Source organism: Lipotes vexillifer, unplaced genomic scaffold (genome assembly GCF_000442215.2).
Source record: "Lipotes vexillifer unplaced genomic scaffold, Lipotes_vexillifer_v1.1 scaffold987, whole genome shotgun sequence".
Taxonomy (NCBI): Eukaryota; Metazoa; Chordata; class Mammalia; order Artiodactyla; family Lipotidae; genus Lipotes; species Lipotes vexillifer.
The window spans coordinates 44,112-64,939 of NW_006787426.1; the positions used below are offsets into that span (position 1 = coordinate 44,112).

General features: G+C 59.7%; 2 protein-coding genes across 3 annotated transcripts in view; one reads left to right on the forward strand and one right to left on the reverse strand.

Annotated features, from left to right (window-relative positions):
* The first annotated feature begins 2,051 nt into the window (after window positions 1-2,051).
* CCDC74B (coiled-coil domain containing 74B) lies at window positions 2,052-6,595 on the forward strand. The gene is given in 9 exon segments (XM_007460002.1): window positions 2,052-2,150; window positions 2,153-2,348; window positions 2,938-2,982; window positions 3,958-4,017; window positions 4,906-5,068; window positions 5,891-6,077; window positions 6,137-6,216; window positions 6,295-6,366; window positions 6,457-6,595. Coding segments are annotated over 9 exon segments (1,005 nt in total). The 5' UTR covers window positions 2,052-2,087.
* A 1,691-nt stretch (window positions 6,596-8,286) lies between these two features.
* The window catches only part of MED15 (mediator complex subunit 15), a 61,613-nt gene continuing 49,071 nt past the window's right edge, over window positions 8,287-20,828 (reverse strand). Inside the window, exons 6-17 of one of the 2 annotated variants that reach the window (XM_007460003.1) lie at window positions 19,559-19,773; window positions 18,137-18,469; window positions 16,931-17,059; window positions 11,712-11,848; window positions 11,507-11,634; window positions 11,271-11,405; window positions 11,129-11,192; window positions 10,230-10,296; window positions 9,680-9,840; window positions 9,431-9,597; window positions 8,927-9,025; window positions 8,287-8,425 (exon numbers count right to left, since the gene is read on the reverse strand). In XM_007460003.1, the coding sequence (XP_007460065.1) occupies window positions 8,289-8,425; window positions 8,927-9,025; window positions 9,431-9,597; window positions 9,680-9,840; window positions 10,230-10,296; window positions 11,129-11,192; window positions 11,271-11,405; window positions 11,507-11,634; window positions 11,712-11,848; window positions 16,931-17,059; window positions 18,137-18,469; window positions 19,559-19,773 (1,772 nt within the window). In that variant the 3' untranslated portion in view covers window positions 8,287-8,288. Of the gene's footprint in view, window positions 8,426-8,926; window positions 9,026-9,430; window positions 9,598-9,679; window positions 9,841-10,229; window positions 10,297-11,128; window positions 11,193-11,270; window positions 11,406-11,506; window positions 11,635-11,711; window positions 11,849-16,930; window positions 17,060-18,136; window positions 18,470-19,543; window positions 19,774-20,828 lie in introns of both variants that reach the window. The other variant, XM_007460004.1, reaches the window with a different exon arrangement.

Below are 20,828 nucleotides of genomic sequence, written 5' to 3' on the forward strand. Positions count from 1 at the left end.
GGGGGTGTGATGAATTGGGCGATTGGGACTGACATGTATACACTGATGTGTATAAAACTGATGACTAATAAGAACCTGCTGTATAAAAAAATAAAATAAAATTCAAAAAAATAAAAGTAAAATGCTAAAAAAAATAAAAATAAAAAACAAAGGCAGGAACTCATGGACTCCCTGGAATGTTCTCTAAGACCTGCTGTTAAAACATAAACCAGGGACTTCCCTGGTGACGCAGTGGTTAAGAATCCGCCTGCCAATGCAGGGGACACGGGTTCAATCCCTGATCTGGGAAGATCCCACATGCCGTGGAACAACTAAGCCTGTGTGCCACAACTACTGAGCCTGGACTCTAGAGCCTGCGAGCCACAACTACTGAGCCCATATGCCACAACTACTGAAGCCCACGCGCCTAGAGCCCGGGGTCCGCAACAAGAGAAGCCACTGCAATGAGAAACCCGCGCACCGCAACGAAGAGTAGCCCCCACTCGCCGCAACTACAGAAAGCTTGCATGCAGCAACAAAGACCCAAAGCAGCCAAAAATAAAAAAAAAAAAAACAAAAACATAAACCAAGTTGCAAAGCAATATGTCTGTTATGATCCCATTACACAGAAACAGTTGAAGGCCACTACAGACAAATGAGTCCTACCCATAAGTGTACGACTGTAAGTATGTAAACACAGAGAAGGCTCAGGCAGTGGCCATGCCTCGCTCGTGACAGGGAGCAGGGTGGACTTGGATTTATCTGCATTGTTCGAATCATTTCTACCAAGGACGATATATTTCTGCCCTTGACTCCATCACATTTGTCTGTTTCTCTGCATGTCTGGTATTTACTAGTGTAATTCAGACCTTGCAGATGATGTGTCATTGAGACTCTGGGTTCTGTTATCATTCTCTGAAGAGTGTTGAATTCTGTTCTCTAGACAGTTGAATTACGGGAAGATTGCCATGGACTTGTGGAGACTGGGCTTTAAGTTTTATTACGGCAAATGTATTTTGATTTTTTCCTTAGTCTTAGTGCAAATCCCTTATTTCTAGAACACAGTCTTTATTCCCAAAATGTTGCCTTTTGGGCTAAAATGGAAAACTGAGGCGTTTACCAAGCTTCTCTATCAGTTTCCAAACTCGGTCTCCCCTGGAGTTAGGCCATTTCGGCCTCCAGCTCAGTCTTGCCCTGGGACCTTTGGAATCTTACCCCTACATGTGCATTTCAGGCCAGCCATGTACTTGAAGGGGGTTTTATGGCCCCAAACTTCCCAGCACCCTTCAGTTTGCATCCTTCGCCCTCTCCAGCTGGTAAGGCTGTGGCTTTGTGATCGGGTCTGGCTGATCAGGAGCCCTCAGGAGAAAACAGCTGTCTTTCAAGAGCTGCCTTCCTCCAGTTTCCGCCTGCTTTTTGCTCTTCTCCAGTGCTTTCTGACAGCTGTTTCATGTATTTTGTCCACATTTCATAAAACACGAGGGTTCTGCGATTATTGGAAGTGGAAATTCTACCTTTTGGTTTTTGAATCAAAATCTTACCATCTAAAGTCGTATCATCCTGTAATTGTATCATCTATTCAAGAAGTGAACTATTGAAACACAACCAGTGGGACTTTCCTGGCAGTCTAGCGGTTAAGACTTCTTCCAATGCGGGGCGTGCGGGTTCAATCCCTGGTTGGGGAGATAGAAGCCCACATGCCTCGGGGCCAAAAAACATAAAACAGAGACAATATTGCAACAAATTCAACAAAGACTTTAAAAATAAATGGTCCACATCAAAAAATATTATAAAAAGCAAAAAAACCCCACAAGCAGTGAACAAAACTAAATATTAAGACCTGTAAAGGCAGACGATTCTCTGTGGTTTAAGTCAGAGGATGCCATCCAATTAAGTCAGGTGTATCACCCAGGCCCCGCCCCGCCGCACACCCTGTCCCGGGTACCCAAGCCTCGCCCCTCAGGCGCCCCGCCCTGCCCCTGCGCCCAAGCCCCGCCCCGTAGCACGCAAAGCCCCCCTGCGGGCGCGCCCGTTTCCATGGCGACGCGGAGCTGAGCGGCGGCAGACGGGCCACCTAGGGGTCGTGCGTCCGCAGCGGAGGCGGCTACATGAGCGCGGCGTGGGTGGTGGCTGGGCTGCGGCCCCCCAGCTCGGGGATCCCGGGCTCCCGGGCTCCCGGGGCGCGTCTCGCCCGCGCCTGCCCGCGGTCCCTCCGTACCCCAGGCAGCACGGCGCGCCGGTCGGGCTCAGTGAGGCGCAGAAGCGGGCGCTGGACCTGGAGAAGAAGCTGCAGTTCCTGCAGCAGCAGCACTCGGAGACGCTGGTCAAGCTCCACGAGGAGATCGAGCACCTGAAGCGGGAGAACAAGGGTGAGGCGGCCGGCGCCTCAGACGGCGCACGAAGGCTGAGGGAGGACGCAGGGCCGCAAGTCCCAACCCGGCCACTCGGGGCTCGGCTCCCCGCCCCAGCACCAAAGCCAACTGCGGGGGGCGGGTCTGGCCGCGCCATTCCCGAAGGTAACCCAGCCCGCCCCTCCTCTCCAGGCAGGGTCAGGCGGCCTCCTTTGAAAAACTTTTGTAGAAGTGAAACACACCCCCAAAGTACGCGTATATAGCTAAATGAATTTTCACAAACTAAGCACACCCAGATCCGGGGCCCCAGAACGATCCCTGACACCTGGGTCATCCTGACTCGCCTCTGTGCCCCTGGAGCCCAGGCCCCTCATGGCAGAGACTGCTCTGTAGCCGTCACGGATGGAGGAATGGGCTCCTGGAGAGGCTCTCACACAGGGGCTCTGGCTCAGGGAGCAGCCAGAGGCATCACCGACCCGAGGGTGCCAAGGCAAAGGCTTGGTCCATGGAGCAGGGTCTCTCAGGGGCTCAGCAAGGAGATGTGGGCAGGGAAGGCAAAGCTTCTTTTCTCAGAGTAGCCATGAGGAGAGCCCGTGCTTGTTTTCAGATCTCCACTACAAGCTAATCATGAATCAGAAGCCACAGAAGAAAGGTAAGACAGGCCCACAGGTGCCTGATGGGAAGCTACTGCCCTCAAGAGCAGGCTCCCCAGACTGCATATGCCCACGCGAATTATCCCAGTGGGGAGGGGGCCTGGACAGACAGACCGCTCCCAGCCATGGTCTGGGTGACTTCATGCACCCAAGCACAGCAAGTGCCACTCTTGGGGACCCCAAAGCCTGAGTTCTGTGCAGCAGGGGCAGCGGACAGAGCAGCTGGGGGGCAGGGGGCTGCCCAGGTTCCCCCCTCCCCAGCCCTGGCCTCACTATCCTGGTGAGCTTTCACTTGGACTGCTGCCCCAGGCTTCCCCCGCACAGCCCCAGCCCCAACCCCCGGTCCCTTTGGCCTTGGGGCAGGAAGTTCTGGGCACACTCCTTCCAGGATCCTCCCTATCATCTCCACAGCAACCATGGGGGCATGTCGTCACCTGTGGCCCACTCACCTTGCCTGTCCCCTAGCCCAGCCTGGGGACGACCAGGTCAAGTCTTGGGCTCCCCTCCCCTCTTACTTTTGGGACCAGGTCTGACATCAGGAGGTGGTCTGAGTGGTGAGTGGTGCCCGCCTGGAATGCCCCAGTCTGGGGTGTGCCCAGGGCTCTCTTCCTGGGAGATACGCAGAGGATGGGGTGGTGAGGGCCCTTCTCCAGTGGGGCGGCACAGCTCCAGCGAGCTGATGTGGGCACGTAGTGTCAGGGGTCCCCCGATGGGACCTCGAGAGAAGGCGTGCTCCCATTCAGGTCCCACTGCTTCTTCCGGCCCCAGCCCCGTGGCCCTGGCTCCCTCTGGCACTGGCGGTGTCTGGGGCTGCCTCACCAGAGTGTGGGGGAGGGCTGGGACCTGCAGAGCCAGGAGGCGGGCACAGGTGGGCCTGGCCCTCCGGCCACGGCAGCTATGCAGAAGCGCTGGGACCTGCAGGGATGGGAGCCTCGTTGCTGCCACCTTCTGCTGACCCCAAGCGGCCCCCACAGGCAGAATCTCCAGTTCCAGCTTTCAGTCCAACAAGTCCATCTCGAATACAGTGGTGTCAGGTGAGCACACCAGCACCTCTGTGCTCAGGGTCGGGGAAGAGCAGGTACAGACCTCGGGGCCCCCGGGCCTGAAACGGCAAGTGGGGTGCTGAGCCGAATGCTGAAAGCCCACGGTGGTCCTCCGTGGGGCAGACCTCGGGGGAGCGCCTCTGCCAGTCCCCATGGACTTGGGGGTTAAGGGGTAGCTGAGGGACCAAGGAGGGTCCCCAGGTGCCCTGTGAGCTGAAACCTCCAGGAGGGAGCTGAGGCCAGGGGACAGACAGGTTAGTGGGTCGGCTGGAGGGAGGCCTGAGGACGGGCCACAAAAGCAGGACAGGCTTGGCTGCCGAGGCAAGATGGTCAGTGTGGGGCATGAGTCAGGCAGAGCGTGTGACAGAGGAGCCCCGACTGGTCTTCACTGCTGCTCACTGTGTCCCTCAGAGCAGACAGGACGTGGGTGGGCTGGCCCTCCTACAGAGCCTGGGTTTGTGGCATTTTTGCTGAGTGAGGGGCCTCATCCTAGGAGAGCAGACCTGCACAGGCTGGGCCACCCAGACCTTTCCTTCCGTTTCATTTTGCCCGAAATGGGGTTCAGAGTCAGGGAACAGCTGCTGGCTACCCGACCCCGGCCTTTACCAAGGCCCGTGAGGAGACTGCCCCACGGGGTGTGTGGGGCTCTTCCCACTTCAGCTGCTCGGGGAGCCACCTCCACCACTGCATCTGCTTCAGAACATTCAGGCACCCACAGGCTTCACCCTACTCCCACATCTGTGTCTCCCAGCGGCCCTCAGAGGGAGGCCATTACCATCTCCCCTTTACAAAGAGGAAACTGATGCAGGGGTGGGGCCCCTTGGGTGCATACAGCTGACTGATGCCCAGTGACTGGCCCTGTCTGGGTCCGACCCTCAGCCAACTTGCAAGGCAAGGCCAGGTCCCAGCCCACCTCCTCTAAGAAGTAAGACTCGAAAGCTGACATTCCCCAGAAGTCGGACCTGGAGGAGGAGCCCTTGGTTGCTGCCCTGCTTCACAGCAGCAGGGTGGACAAAACCCTCGGGGCACAGGGGCTGGCCAAGTAAGGCTCCGTGAGCCCCATGGGACAGGGTTGCATTCAGCAGGTTCACACCCTGGAACCAGCCCATTGCTTTGCCCTTCCAAACGGGCAGGTCTTCAGAGGGAAGTAAGCTCGTGAAAGCCGGGCTTGCCCATCTGGTGGACCCTGCCTTCTCCTCTCCCCTGGGGATCCTGCACGGTCCCTGCGCTGACCTGAGCCCGCAAGAGGGGCCAGCAGCAGCCCCTAAAGCATTCTGTCAAAGCACAGAAACAAAGTAACTTGGCCTCCACATTAGCTTGCTTTTTGCCAAGAGAGCCCTGAGTCAGGTTTGGGCTCCACCCTGGGAGCTGTGCTGGCCTCTGGAAGGCACAGGGCCAGCAGACCAGAGCAGGACCAGTCCCCAGTGACACCCAAGTTCCTGGGACTTCCTGGGAAGCAGCAGTGAGCCTGGACTTTGCATCCGAAGAAGGGACCCTGTTGTCCCCTGGGTAGTGCCACCAGCAGGCCAGGCTCCTGCTTCTCTGCAGTCTTTAGGCTCCCCCCTCCACCAGCACCCTGGGTTTGTGGTAAGGACTGAGGGCAGCCAGGCAGCTCAAACCACATCTGACTCTTCAGTGTACCCTGAGGAGGGAGGAAGTGACGGGCCCGGGTCATAGCCAGCCCCAGAGACCCACCCCCACCACCTGGTGCCTGGAGCACCCTGGTAGGCGGAAGGGAGCCAGGCCCCCAGGAGGCCGTGGAGATGACCCTCTTACTCACGCTGGAGCAGGTGCTGCCCCGAGAAGGGGTGTGAGAGATCACTTCCGGCAGGCCGCCTCTGGTCTGCTCTAATGGCTGTTTCAGAGACAAAGTGGAGAGCTCTAATCCAGCAGCCACCTCGGCGGCCAGCAGCCTGCACAAGGGCAAGCAGGTGCCAGGGGTGCCCCCCTCGATGAGGCTGCCCCCGCACCTGTGCAAGCCCACCACACTCCAGCAGTGCGAAGTGGTCATCCACCAGCTGTGGAATGCCAACCTCCTGCAGGCCCAAGAGGTGAGGCTCGGCTGCAGCCTGCAGCCCCACCCACCGTGCCTCTTCTCCCTGCCTTCCAGCTGCAGCACCTCAAGTCCCTCCCAGAAGGGAGCCAGAGACCCAGGGCTGCCCTCGAGGAGGCCGGGCCCGGTTCTCCCAAGTGCGTGCCCCATGCGGCCCACTGGGTCACAACGGGGCCTGCTTGTCTGGGGCTCACGGCTGACTCGTCCCTCCCCAGGGACCAGGAGGCTCTGCACCCGGGGGCCACACTGCTCCCCAAGGTCGCCACCAAGGGCATCTCTAAGAAATGGTGAGTCTTACTGGCACAGGAGGTAGGCAGCCTCTGAGCCCAGGGGCCACAGGGCCGGGGAGGGCGTCCGAAGTGACCCCCCACCCCTGTCCTGATCCTAAGCCGGGCGCCCGTGGTGGAGTGCGCCATCCTGCCTGCACTGAAGCAGAGCCTCAAGAGCAACTTTGCTGAGCGGCAGAGACGGCTGCAGGCGGTGCAGAGCCGGTGGCTGCACTACTCGGTGCTCTGAGTGCCAGGCCCACGACCGCTTACCCTCTGGGTAGCACTTCCAAAGAATCCTAGTACGTTTACACCAGCCTAACTTCCAGACCAGCCAAACCCACGGCAGATAAAGTACGTGGTCTCAGGGCTGAGGAACTGTTTATTTCTTTGCTCGGTATTTCTGCACTTACACACACGTGTGCATTATGAAATAAGCATGAGCCTACCTGTCGAAGACTGGAAATAAAGCTCGTTTCTCCCTGTTGTGAGTCTTGTTCCTCACTGGCCATCAGGCACTGCTGCCCTGAGCGCCCCTAGCTCTGCTCCCTGCCATGGGCAGGGCCTGCTGGGCAGTCACCCTGCTTGCTAGGGCCTTGCGGCTGCCCTGTAAGAAAACAAGCTTCGGGACAGCCTGCACACTCTTCCTGGAGTGCAGGGGGCTGCCTTCCCGGCATGTAGGCAAGACACTGTCCTGTGTCCACTGACGAACACAGCTAGTGAGCGGCCCCACCCAGCCTGCCTTCCTCCATGGACGGCTAGAGCCACGGCCACGGGAGAAGGTCCTCTCCTGTACACTGGGCCCCACCCTGCAATGGCCTCACACCACCCCCTCAATCGCCAGAACAGCAGCTTCAGCGCAGACCCTTGCCTGGCAGGACAGTCCTCCTGGCCCAACCGGCCATGTCCTCAGTGCCGATCTCTGCCGCTTCTGCTTTGGGGAGCAGGGAACCTGGGGGTGAACCAGGACAGGCACGTCTGGGCATTTGTGGCCATCCCTGAGGTGGGGGACCTGGCTCAGCCCCGACAGTGCCCTTCACTGGACGGAGGGCCCCTGACTTGCAGAGAGGGGGGACACAGTGACAAATTCATGACAAACACAGGAATAATAAATTTATTGTAAGAACCACAGAAGACACGGTAATGCACATACAAAAGGGGGGAACCTCTCATCGCCAGAGGGCCGGCTGGCACCCCGTCAGGAGCCCTCAACTGTCTGGAGGGGTCTTAAGACGCTGGGTCCCGAGGACAACATCCTAACCCGAGTGGGCCTAAGTGCCTCACCAGTGGGCACGGCGCCAGGAACAAGATCCACCCAGACACCCCTGCTCCCCGGGTGCCTCCACAGTGCTGAGCAGACTCCCAGGGCTAGAATGAGAAGGATCATGAGGTATGAGGCCCAGCCGGTGGCAGGGGACCCACAGCCACAAACAGACCTTCCCTTGAGCTGCAGTCAGCGCCCCCGGATCCTGGAGCTTCCCTGTGGCGTGCCCCACATGCCAACGGTGGCACGATCTCAACCCAAAACCGTGATCAGGGAATTCTGCATGTTTTAAGGGTTTCCTATGTCCTGCACATTCCCCTATGGAAACGGTAGAAGAGCTTTCTGGCGCACACGCAAGAGGCTCACACAGGACCCTGAGTTCCCGAGGAAGGACACGGGCCCTGCAGAGGCTGCGGGGATAGTAGCCTGAGGAGCACAGGGCCGGGGGCGTGCCTGGCTCCTGGAGGAAGCAGCCAGCTGCCTGTCCCAGTCCTGTCCAAGTGTGGGAAATGTTTGGCGGGTCCCCAAGGCAGAGGATAAAAGCAGGAAAGCTAACCTAAGCCCAAGCTCTCTAAGGAAGTCAGCATCTAGAAATGTCCGACACGGGGCCCCGACGAGGCTGCCGGCTGCCCCATGGTCCCTGGAGGGCAGGCAGCCGGAGATGCAGTGGCGGTGGCGGCTAGGCGGCCGAGAGGCAGGCCTGGTGGATGCTTTGGGCCCAGGTGTTGAGCAGGGCCGTGACCGAGTGCTTGTCAGGGAGCTGCAGCAGCCGCGAGGTCATGCACCGGTGCACCGACTGCAGGAAGGGGTTGGCGTCTGCAGCAGAGCGGCCGGCCATGAGCGCTGTGTTCTCTGCCAAGACCCGGGCCCGCCCCACCCAGCCCAGGGACCGGGGTGCCAGCTCCGCGTGCCAGTGGAGAGCTGGAACAAAATGGTCTGGAGCCTCAGGGACGGCCTCAGGGCCCTTGTCCTGGTCCTCTACATGCCAGCTCTGAGCCTCGGGGGGACTGTTTCCCATCACCGAGGTTCTCTCTGGGCCTGTCACCCAGATGGGTCCCCATGAGCCCAAGCTCCCATGTGTACCCCCAGGTCAGCCCTGAAGAGGCCCACAGGAGCCACTGGGCCTGCTCACCCCTCATCCCTGGAACACGGCTGCCCCGGAGCTGCAGGGACACCATGCGGTCAGAGACGCTTCTCTTTCCATGTGACTGAGGGGCAACCTGCTCCTACCCGCCAAGGAGGAAGGGGAAGGGGGGGCCTCAGCAGGGCAGGGGCACGTGGAGGAAAGCCTGGTGGCCCGTCCTCTCAGTCACCCACCGTACTGCCACTGCCGGTCGATCCACAGTGGGCTCTGGGCAGGGTAGTCGGCAGGCACGCTGAGCTCCAGCGGTGGCACGCTGGGGAGGTCCTTGTCATCTGCAACACACAAGGCCGCACCTGTGACCAGGCTTGCCCCTACTCATAGCCCTGCTCCCCAACAGCACCCTCCAGGCCCCAGAGGTTCTGGTGAGGCTGCTGCAGAGCCGAGGCCCCTGACTCCCGAGCTTCCCCGTCTCCCCAGGGCCTCAGGTGAGCAGAGTCGCAGCTGGACAGGAGGGAGGGGGCTTCCCTGCGCGTGGGGGAGAGGTGAGAGTGTGCAGGCTCAGGGCCCAGCCCCCAGTGCGAGTCCTGGGCCAGGAGCGTGTGGGGACCAAGGAGGACAGCGGGCAGGCTCCGGAGAGGGCCTGGGGCTGGGGGATGAGCAGGTGGTCCTGGGCAGTGGCAGAGCCTGGGGCTGCCAGTCAGGGTTCGTTCTTGATCCACCCCACCCCCGGCACTCACCCAGCTTGCATATCAGGTGGACGGTGCCGTTGTTACTGCAGTGAGAAGGGTCCAAGTTCACCAGGAACTTAGGGTCTAGCCGGGCCACCTCCCCCTGGAGCACATTGGGGATGCTCTGCCGTTCGTCCTCTTCAAACCTACGCTTCCGGGTGCAAACCACCGGGGCCCTGGGGGAGGCAGCCATGTTGACCACCCTGGCCAGGCCATGGTCCAGGACTCACCGCCCACCAAGCCCTGGGAGGTACGCACGCGATGGGGGGGCCGTGTATGGCCGTCATGGCAGGCACGAACGTGCGGTACAGGGAATGGTTGAAGACAGGTGAGCGGATATTGGCCAGGACGGCATCCAGGAGTGGCTGGCACAGGTACTGCTGCTTGGTTGGCGGCACCGGGGGAGGTGGGGGCGTGGGCTGGGACAGGACAGCAGGGTCAGCAGCCCACTCTTGGGGCGGCTTTCCAGACCCCAGGTCCTCATCTTCACTCACAGCCAGACCTCCTGGCTCCCCCACCACCTCCACCCCTGCAGACAAGGATGGCTGATCCTGGACACACTCTATTCCCCCTGGGCCTGCACCCAGAGGCTGATTTCTCCCATGTTCTCACCCCACCCACACTGCAGACCTGACCTGGAAGAGGACTCCTGGGCAGGGTCCCCAGACTGAGCGGCACGGTCCCCTGCCCACCTCTGACTGCAGACTCCTTCTAGCTTGTGGTTCCGAGTCACTGTGGGGTGAGCCCTGACCTCCCCAGAGATGCCTGCGACCCTACCAACACCACCAGGCCGCAGCACCCCACGCACCACTGCCATGTCATTCTTGAGTTTCTCCAGGGCGATCTCACACTTCTGCAGCGTTTTCAGAGGGCACCTATAGGGGAGAAGATGTGGCTGATTCTCCACGTGGGAGGACAGGGGAGCCGGCAGCTCTCACATTCTCATCCCAACCACTAACCGTCTGGCCTCCTCTGGATGGAGCGAGACCTGAGGCCTGGGCCACCAGAACCCTCCCCAGGAACCCCAGCCAGCCCACCCGCTGTTCCCAGACCCAGAGTCTAAGGCAAGATGGCCCCGCACCCAGGAGCTGCTGGTCCTGGCTGGCAGAACAAGGCACGCATGTGATGGATCAAGGGGAAGGACAGAGGCCAGGCCCCTGCCCCCCATCCCGATGACCCCAATGAGGTCCTGGAGGGCCGTCCACCGCCAACAGGCCCACTCCTCAGTGCCCAGCATTCTGCCCAGATGAGCAGAACAGGGAGGACATTCTGGAAGGGGAGCCTGGCCTGAGCCAAGGCCTGGGGAGATGGCAGGAATCCCAAGGCCAGTCCATGCACAGGAGGTGGGGCTGGCTGAGCTCTGGTGCTCAGCAGCCCCACGGCCAGTGGGCAAGGGAAAGGACATGAGTGTGTGTCCTCTGCCTTCCAAGTGCTTCTCGGACACCGTCCCAGTTCCCTCCCACAGCCAGCGCTTTCGAGCTCAGCTGCCCCTTTTGCAGATGGGGTAACTAAGAAACAGTCACTTGCCCAAGGCCACCAGCAAATCAGGGGCAGGGCTGCAGGTCAGACTGAAGCCCGTCAAGGCCAGCAGCCCAGTGAGGCAGGGCTGTGAGGGCCACAGGGTAGGCCAGCCAAGCAGCTGGGAACCCTCTGTGAGGTGTGGGCGCAGCACCATCCTCCCCCCATGGGCCTGGGGGCAAAGCTCACCGCTTGGAGGGGTCTGTCAGTATGTCCAGAAGGCTCTTCATCTTACTCAGGTCCTTTTTTCTGTCTGGGGCAGAAGGAGGCACTCAGACAAGGGCCTGGGCGTCTGCAGGCCCTGCCCCCGGCCCACCCGCCTGGCCCCCACCTTCGTTCTTGTCGATCTTGTTGATCATACGGCGCAGGGGCTCGATGTACTTGGACAGCTGCTTCAGCTTGTCCAGGTACTGCTGCTCCTCGGCCTGGCTCGAGCCCGCGGGGCTCATGACGGAGCTGGGGTTCACTGCGGGACACGGCCCAGTGAGCATGGCCCCAGCCCACGAAGGGTCGCCAGCCCCTCACCTTGCAGGGCCCCGGACTGTGCCCGCCTTGGGTCCGACTTACCAGGCGTGTTCAAAGGTCCTGGGGAGGGGACGCTGAAGTTCTGCGGGGTGCGCGCCGTCACCGGACTCTGGGAGGGCTGCGGCGAAGGGCTGGGCAGGAAGCTGCTGGGGGACGGGGCAGGGCCGGAGCTGTGCAGAGCGAAAGGGAGCGCAGCCATGAGCCTGGGCCTGCAAGCCAAGTGGGGAGGGGCACGGGCCGGGCCTACCTGACGTTGGAGTTGGGCTGTGAGCTGGGTGGGCCGGGCTGCGGGGACGGCTGCGGGGGAGGGGGCATCGACTGCGGGGTCTGCACCTGCTGGCCCGGCGATGGTGACGACAGCATGGTGAGGCCACTCTGGCTGACCTGGAGGGGGAGGGGCTCAGCCTGCTCACCCGCCCCACGCCCTCCCACCACCACTCCCCACTTACAAGCCCCTTCTCTCTCGCAGCCTCGCCACACACCCTGGTCTTCCTCTGATGCCCCGCCTCTCAAATACAAACACGGGCACACGCCCCCACCCGTGGGTGCCCACGCAAGCACACAGTGACCAAAACGCTGGCAGAAGGGCCGGGCTGGGTGGCCCTCTGCTCCTGGCGGGGGCTTCTGGGCTGCGATGGGACACCCCCAGGTCCCTGCCTCGTGAGTGTGGAAGCCTGTGGGCATGGGAGGCCAGTGAGGGCTGTGCTCTATGACAGGCAGGACCATCCCACAAACCTCAACAAGACCCCTCAGGCCACAGGCAGCCCCAGCTCTGACAGCACCAAGGTCAAGCCCAGCTGCAGGGCAGTGGGGACGCCGCCATCTTGTTCTGTGTCCCACCTGTGCCTGCCTGATGCGAGCAAAGCCTCCCCTTGTCACCCCTGCCAGCACACCTGGCCTGGGGTTCTGTGGTCTGGCAGCCAAGCAGCCCCTGTGGGACCAGCAGACCCCACTGGGAGAGGGGAGAGGGGAGCGGCTTGGCATCGTGTTCCCTTCTCTACACGGCAGGCTCTCCCTGCAGTCCTCGTCAGGACGGACACAGCAGGGTCTCCACCCCGCTGTCATCACTAGGACAATGCCATATTCATCCGAGAACGCGGAGGGAGGAAAGCACACACCCAGGACTAAGATCGACCGTGTGTGGAAATAACTACTTTCCACCCGAGAGGCACAAGATGCCAGTTCTGGCAGCGTGGACGGCTTGGGGAGACAGCTGCCCGCCAGTTCTGTGCCCAGTGGCCCCGGAATGAGCCCTGCAATGCAGCCTTGCCAAGAGCCTGCGGACAGTGCACAAAGGCCCAGCCACTTGCCACACGGGGACCACCCCAAAGGCCCTGTCAGCTTCACTCAGAGCTTCCCCCACACCCCAGCAACCTCCTGTGCACTGAGCATCACCTCCGGAGCCTGCTTCCTGGAGCCCAGCTCACACCCCACCCTCCATTCCCGGCCTGCCCAATTCTGCAGACTGACTCTAGCCTGCCCCCCTCACTCTGCACACCGAGGCTGGACATGACACTGGAGCAGGGCCTGCATGTGTTCACAATGTGATGATGAAACTAAATGAAAACCACCCAGCCAGGTTCTGAAAGGAGGCAGGGTGATCCATGGGAAACAAAACATCTACCCCAGGAGGATGAGCTGATCTGTGAGGCTAGGGCGGTACTGACGTCCACGCAGTCTGCCAGGGAAGGGCTCCAAGGCAGGAGAAAGGTCTGCGGGGAGACCCCTGGCAACACAGGAGTGTCTCACACTCACCAACAGGTCGCATGCAGCAGGCACTGCAAGCCAGGGGTGACCCAGACAGTAGCAGATGCCAACATGACCCCAGCAATAGCTGTGGGTGCGAGGCAGCCCTCATACAGAGCTGGAAGTGGACAGTCCTGCAGCCACACCAACAAAAGAACTTCCAGAGTGTGGGCCAGGAAGCCGTTCTCCTGTTGTCTGTCGAAACTCGAGCGCTGCCTGAAGAGCCCACCACCCACCCTACCAGATGCTAAGTGGGATGTCAGTGCGTGGAGCACGTGCTGTGCTGGGCTCCCCTGCCCGCACCCGGGGTGTGGCTGATAGCACCCAAAGGCCACGGCTGGCCGGCACCACCCTGCACTTTGGGGTCCCCAGCTGTGAGCCCCATGGCAGCTCAACAGTGCTCCTTCCAGAGCAAGAGAGGCCCAGAAGCACTCAGGTGGTGTGAAAGAGGCACTATTTCTTCCCAGAAGAAACAAAGTCATCAGGAATGAAAAGTTTGACTCTGATCTCTGCGGACTGGTTTTCTGGTCACAGAGCTCCCGAGGTGGAAAGCTGGTTTTCTCTTGACCACAGATCCTAACAAGACACACCAGACGTCTACAGTATTGGACGAGCTAGGCCACGACTCCTCCTCTCAACACACACCCGCCCAGGGAGGCCCTGAGCGCCCCCGCTGGCTGCGGCCATGGTGGAGGGCCCAGTGGGAGGGGAGGGGGCGCAGGGTATGCTCAGCCCATTCCACACACTGTTCCACACACACACATCAGGGAAGGGGGTCTGTAACGTGAGAATGACAGCTAAGCTTCCGAATGCTGGAAGAATAGGAAGCAGGAAGACCAAAGCACAGGGGCTGCTGGGAAATGGAGACGCATCCTGTCCTGGTTTTCACCTGCCATCATGGAGTGTGGCTCTCCCGCTGAGTCCTAGTCCAGCGCCCCACTGGACAGGGATGTGACGGGGACATCTCTCTCATCTACACGAGTTAATGTCAGAGCCAGGCATACAGAACAGGGTTCACTGATTTTCCTGAAACACCCAAATCCCAAACTCCAGCCTGGGCTGTGAGCCCCACCACCCATCAGGCCCCAGCACCACCAAGCGCACAATGATGCCCCCCTCCTCTGCTCTGACAGGGCAGACTTGAGAGACCAGGCCTGGGGGCCGCCACCTGGGCCCCATTCCAGCACCTCTTTCACACACTGCGACACTGGACCCCGCGTTCTGAGGTCAAATGCGTGGGCCCCACACGGCAGTTCTAGTCTATGTGTTGACCTCCTGGTAGGTGACCAGCTGGTACGATCGAGAGCCTCAAAGTGCCCCCGTTGAGTCACTCTGGGAAATGTCAGCAAACAGTCCAGGACCTGCCATGCACCACGGCTAACAGCAAAAAACCAGAAGTAACCTCAGGATCCGAGAACAAGACAATAATTAAGGACAGCAGGATACGTTCATAAGAGGAACAGCACACAGCCACGGAAGGCAACATTGACCAAGGGACTCTAATTACAGGACCTTTTACTTCTATTGTAACGTGAAAAAGAAAGAAGCCACACACAAAATCCTAGAGAACCGGAAAGAAAAGAAGCCAAGCAGGCTCTCCCACTTGAAATGCTTCCCTTGCTTATACTCCCCTCAACCTCTCCCACCTTCTACAGCCACCAACTGTTTTCTAGTTTTGGGGTCAGAATATCTGTAGCCTTGTCTTGTCTACTGTTGCCACCGAGGTTGCAAAAAAGGCTGTGAATCCAGAGATTCTCTCCCTCAGGGGTCTCCTCACACTCTGGGAACCCCACTGCTGCTAGAACCACACAGTAAGGCAGCTAACTGGCCCCCAGGGACCTGCATGAGCACCCCACACATACCTGTGCCAGACCTGGGAACCCACAGTGCGGCCCTGCAGGCAGGGTGAGGCCTCACTTCCACTCTGCCCAAGGCTGGCCTCTCACTCAGGACGGGGTGGACACCCCTCCCATAAACCCTGAAGGTGCATCCTCAGAAAACCAAACCCGCTCGCAGGTAATGAGTGGTGGCACCTCCTCCCCACCCAGCTACCTGAGTCCCCACCTGGGGAGAAGAGCCCACGCCTGCCTCAGCCCTGCCGGCTGTCAGCCCTCTGTGCTCCATGAGGGGACAAAAGGTTACAAACCAAGTTTACCCTCGAGGTGATCAAGCCCACGGCCAAGCCCCACGCGGGCTGGACTGGGACCTCCAGCAGAAGCAAAGGCATGTGACTACCAGGAAGGGAAGCACAGCCAAGGGGTCGGCATGGGGAATGGAGCGCATCCCCCTCGGCCACTGCAGGAGAGCGATGGGCGCCCAGGAAGATGCAGGGAGTCCACCTACCCAAGCGAGAAGCCTACGAACCAGCAGATGGGGCCTGGACCATTGGAAGACGGCAACTCTTCGGCTGCTCGCTTCCCAAACACCAAGAACTGGGGTGAAAAGGGAAGTTCTGCTTCAGGATGGAAGCTGCCAGGTCAGAGGGCCAAGCCTCCCACTCTCCTACCAGACCTGAGAGGCACCAAGAGCAGCGGCTTCCGCCGGCTGGGCGGTCACTCCATGCCGCTGCCGCCATCCCAACTCTGACCACACTCCGCACAGGACACCGAGAGCAGAGAGCCCCAGGAGGCCTGGGGACAAGGCTGGGACACAGAGGGTGGTGGCAGAGGAGGACGCCAACATTGTCATACAAGGCCTCCAGCCCTGCCCCAGCTACAGACATGATGTCCGTGGTTTGTTGCACGTAATACCACAGGTGGGCAAGCTGGTAATGTGGCGCAGTGACCAAGAGCTACCTCCAAATGCCACAGTTCCCCTCAATGGCGTGTTTCCAAAGGACTCCAGCCATATGGTGGGGACCATTTCTGAGCCTCCCGCCAATGCTAAGGGAACACACGGCATCCCAGCAGTGCTTACCACACGGCCCGGTGCCCCAGACAGGGAGCTCAACGGACTCGGGGAGCGAGCAGGGCAGGGGCCGGCAGGGACACTCAGCATGGCAGCCCAGTGCCACACAGCACCGGGGTGGCCGGGTTGCCCCTGGGGTCTCACCACATCAAGCAGCACATCGGCTCTGTCTAAAGCCAACGCTCTTCTGAGCCAGACTATCAGTGTTGCCACTGCTGGGTGGAGACAGGAGGAACCAAGGCTGGGGACTGGACATAGGTGAGGGGGGCGTCTATGGAGAAGTCATGAGGCCCAGCCTCCCACCCCAGACACCAAGGAGGCTGTGGCCTCTACTAGGCAAGGCTGGGAGGTCTCCTCCATCCCATCGACATCCGATTTGCGGAAGGTGGGCAGGGTGGACATGGGCCACATGTGCCACACATGCCACACAGGGGTGAGCCCTGCAAGTCAGCAGGGCACGGGGCCATGGCACAAGTCTGTGCTGACCACCAGAGCCACATGCCACCGTCCTCGTGCTCTTCCCAGTTTCTAGAGAGCTACTATCCCCCCAGCCCCATGCTCAGGGCTGAGGCAAGAAGAGATCGTGATGCTCTCACGAATGCCCTCTTGGAGGAGAAGGGAAGAGGGAAGATGTGGGGCATCACGGGAGGTGGGAACAGCCTGTGCCCTGTGAAGCCGGGGGCCCAGACACGGCCGAGTGGGGCTTCCACCCAAGTTCCCCAGGGACAGGCCCTGATCCAACCAGGACCCTCACCATAGCACGGGGGACATGCACTGGCCGGCGCCTCCAGAGCCTTGGCTCTGGGCCCTCACCTGGACTCCGGGACCCACTATCTGGGAGGCCTGAGCCGTCGGCACTGCTGTCTGCGGTGGCACCTGGGGCTGCACCTGCGGCACCTGGGGCTGCACCTGCGGCTGCTGCACCACCATCGGAGCCCGGACCTGAGGAGGAAGGGAGCAGCAATCTGGAGCCACCAGGGCACAGGGCAGAGCACCTCCACGTCTGTCCGTGGGAGCCGGCGTCTCTAAGCTCTCCTCGAGAAGGGGGATGGGCTTGCCACCACTTCCCTGGCTGATGTCCCGCTACTGGCTGTCCCTTATCCCACGGCTCATCAAAAGTGTCCACGCCAGCCTGGCTCTGAGTCAGCACAGCTGAGCCCTGTCTCTCCTGGCGAGATGCCTGCCCCGATGGGACACCACCACACAGCCGTCACCACCAGCTACCGCGGCAAGCAGAGCATGCTGATGGTCTACGAGAACCCCACTCTGAGCCCTGACTCCTCAAAGGAAACCAGGTGACAGGTGTGACCCTCCTCAAGACCCTCCCCAGACCTCCAGCCTGCACCTGTGGGGCTTACTATTCAGCCACTACTCGATTCAGGTGTGGCCCGTATCCCCACTTCACCCAATGAACAGCAAATAGAAAAGGCCACAAAAGCCAAGGAAGTGAGTTGAAAAAACATTTAAATGGCCCCTTGACACAGCTACCCTTGACTCAGTACAATATTTTGTCTTTCATGTAAATGTCACTGACTAGTTCTGCTTTTACACAGATGCGTAAGACTGAAAATAACAGTATTTTACATCAATACCCCCCTCAAAAATACAGTCATGATCTCTGCTCAGAACAGAACTGAGTGGTCAGCAGACCACCGTGGACACCCAGGGGAGGTGGTACACTGCCCCCCACAACAGTGAGAAGATGGGTGTTGCCATCCATCTAATCATCCACAATCTTACAATGCCTGTGGCTACCACCGAATCAGCCATGCTGCTCGGAAGACAAGGTGCCACCTGGGAGCAGGGGCGTCGCACACTGGAGGCAGCAGCTGGAGGAATGCACGCACCCTTGCTGATCTAGATGTGCGGGCCGGCAGGGGCCGGGGCCACCTGAGTCCTGGTGCTGGAAGAGGACCTTCCATCTACAGCCAGGGCGCCCCAGAGACCGCTGACAGCACAGGAGACGCCAGAAGAGCCCTGGCTGTGCGAGCCCTGGCTGTGCGAGCCCTGGGTACTCACGAGTTTCAGCTGCGGCTGGGCATACAGCATCTGTCCGGGGAGGGCCGGAGCCTGCGACACCAAAGGCTGTGTCTGTGACTGAGGCGGGAGCTGCGATGGCTGGTTCTGGGCCACCGGCGGCTGGGGCTGCGGTGGTGGCTGGTGGTGCTGCGGGTGATGCAGCTGCTGCAGCTGCTGGGGCAGGGCCTGTGAGGGGGGAGGCTGTGGCTGCTGCATTGGGGGCTGCTGTATTGGCGGCTGGGCCTGCAAAGCCTGCTGCTGCTGCTGCTGCTGCTGTTGCTGCAGCTGCAGCTGTGCCATCCGTTGTAGTTGTTGCTGCTGCTGCTGCTGCATCTGGGGTGGAATAAGCAGCACCCATCACCTCTCCGGCCTTGGAATCCTGCGTTGGGAAGTCTGCCCAGGCTGCTCTCCCGGGAGGCAGAGGGACACCGAGGGCACCAAGTGTGCACCTGTGCCCTAGCCACCAGATGCTGGCCCATCTCTAGGCCTGAGAGGACAAAGGAAGGGTCCAGGGAAGGGTCTGGAGGGCTTGGTAAGGGGTCACATATAGGCACAGCCCCAGAGAAGCTGGGCAAGGTTCAGCTGACCGCAGATCTCCAAAGCCTCTCCAGGGATGCTTGTTTGGTCCTTAGAGTGGTCACAGGACCAGGCTCAGGATGAGGAGGAAAAGTGGGGCTGGGGCTTTCCTGGTGGCGCAGCAGTTGAGAGTCCGCCTACCAAAGCAGGGGACACGGGTTCGTACCCCGGTCCGGGAAGATCCCACATGCCGCGGAGCAGCTGGACCCGTGAGCCATGGCCGCTGAGCCTGCGCGTCCGGAGCCTGTGCTCCGCAACGGGAGAGGCCACAACAGTGAGAGGCCCGCGTACCGCAAAAAAAAAAAAAAAGCGGGACTGAAAATTCACTGTCAGCCCTGGGAGAGGGGCCTCCAAGATCCAGGAGGGGCTTCGGGAAAAGCAGGCATAAGCCAAGGCCTGGAGCAGGTGGGAAAGAGCAGGGGGCCCTTCAGGGCTTCCCTCCCTCAACCCATAACAGGCCTGACAAAAGACGCTTAACCCGTCAGGGCGTTGACTGCAGAGCATGCGCGTGAGAAAAGGTTTTCTTGTAAGCAGGGCTCCTAATGTGACATGGCCACCCCTGCGGGACACTAGGCAGGGCTCGATTAGTGCCGCGTCCAGACACTGGAACACTCAGGGACAGGTCAGGAGGCCCGCGTGTGCTCAGAGGACACACACCCATGGGGTGGTCCAGGCCGTGCTACGAGTGGAGGGGAGCCTCACTCTGGCCTGGGCAGACTCTCACATGAACTGCCTGCACCAGGAGCCACCTGATCCATCCCCCGGCACACAGTAGGCCCACTCATTCTCGTCCCAGGCTCGGGGGCCCTGGAGAAGGCCAGGGTCCAGAACGATGGCATCTAGTACCTGCTGCTGGTTCTGATGATGCAACTTGATCAGATGCTGCTGCTGCTGCTGCTGCTGGAGCTGCTGCTGCTGCACCACGGCCTGAAACTGCTGCTGCATGGCACTCTGCTGTACCTGGAACTGCTGCTGCTGCTGCTGCTGCAGCGCCGCCTGCTGCTGTGCCTGGAACTGCTGCTGCTGCTGCTGCAGCGCCACCTGCTGGAGCTGCAGCTGGGCTGGAGACAGATGGGTCGGGGAACTCGCACTGGGTGCAGCGGGGAAGGCGCCGCCCCCGCCAGTGTGGGAGGGACAGTGGTGATGATGACAGGACAGAACTTACTATAGAGTGAATCATGGTAGTAATGAACAGGAAAGAACAGGCCAGCCAAGAGGGCTGGGACCCAGCAACTAGTGATCTGCTTCCCGTCTCGATGGAACCACTTGCTCTGGACACTTCGTATCAAGAGAAGCTCACAACTGGGATCTTTTGTGACTGGCTCCTTCCCCTCAGCATCCCGTTTACAAGGTTCACCCACACTGTGGCACGGATCAGTATTCCCTTTCTTTTTGTTGCGGAATAATACTCCACTATATGGATTTCCCACATTTTGTGTTGTCCATCAGCTGATGGACATCTGGGTTGTTTCCACTTTTTGGTAGTTATAAATAATGCTGATACAAACAATCATTCAGGAACTTCCCTGGTGGTCCAGTGGTTAAGACTCCATGCTTCCACTGCAGGGGGCATGGGTTTGATCTGGGCTCGGGGAAATAAGATGCCACAGGCCACACAGCGCAGCCAAAAAATTAAAAACAAACAAACAAACAAATAAATTATTCACAAGATTTTCAGTGATCCGGTCTCTTTGGGTGATGAAAATGTTTTAAAATTGATGCTGTGAGTGCACTGACCACCCCTGCACAGTACACTTTCAGTGGGTGAATATGGGTACATGAACTATATTTCAACAAAGATGAAAAGGAGGAACACAGAGACACTTCGTACACCTTGCCCAGTTTTCCCCAATAGTAGCACTTTGTATAACGCCATAACACAATCAGAACGTGTGCCCATTTGCCTGAGTGTGTAGTTTAAATTCTATACAATTTTCTCACCTGGCAAGATTCAGCCACCATGGAGGTCAAGACCTGGCACAGTTCCAACACCATGGGAACCCTTGTGGTGCCATGCCTCACCAGCTACTAAGGTGACCTCCATTTTTAATGACTCTGCCATTTTTAAACCACACAGAAGGACTGGCTCTCTCCTTCAGCACAATTTCTGAAGAGC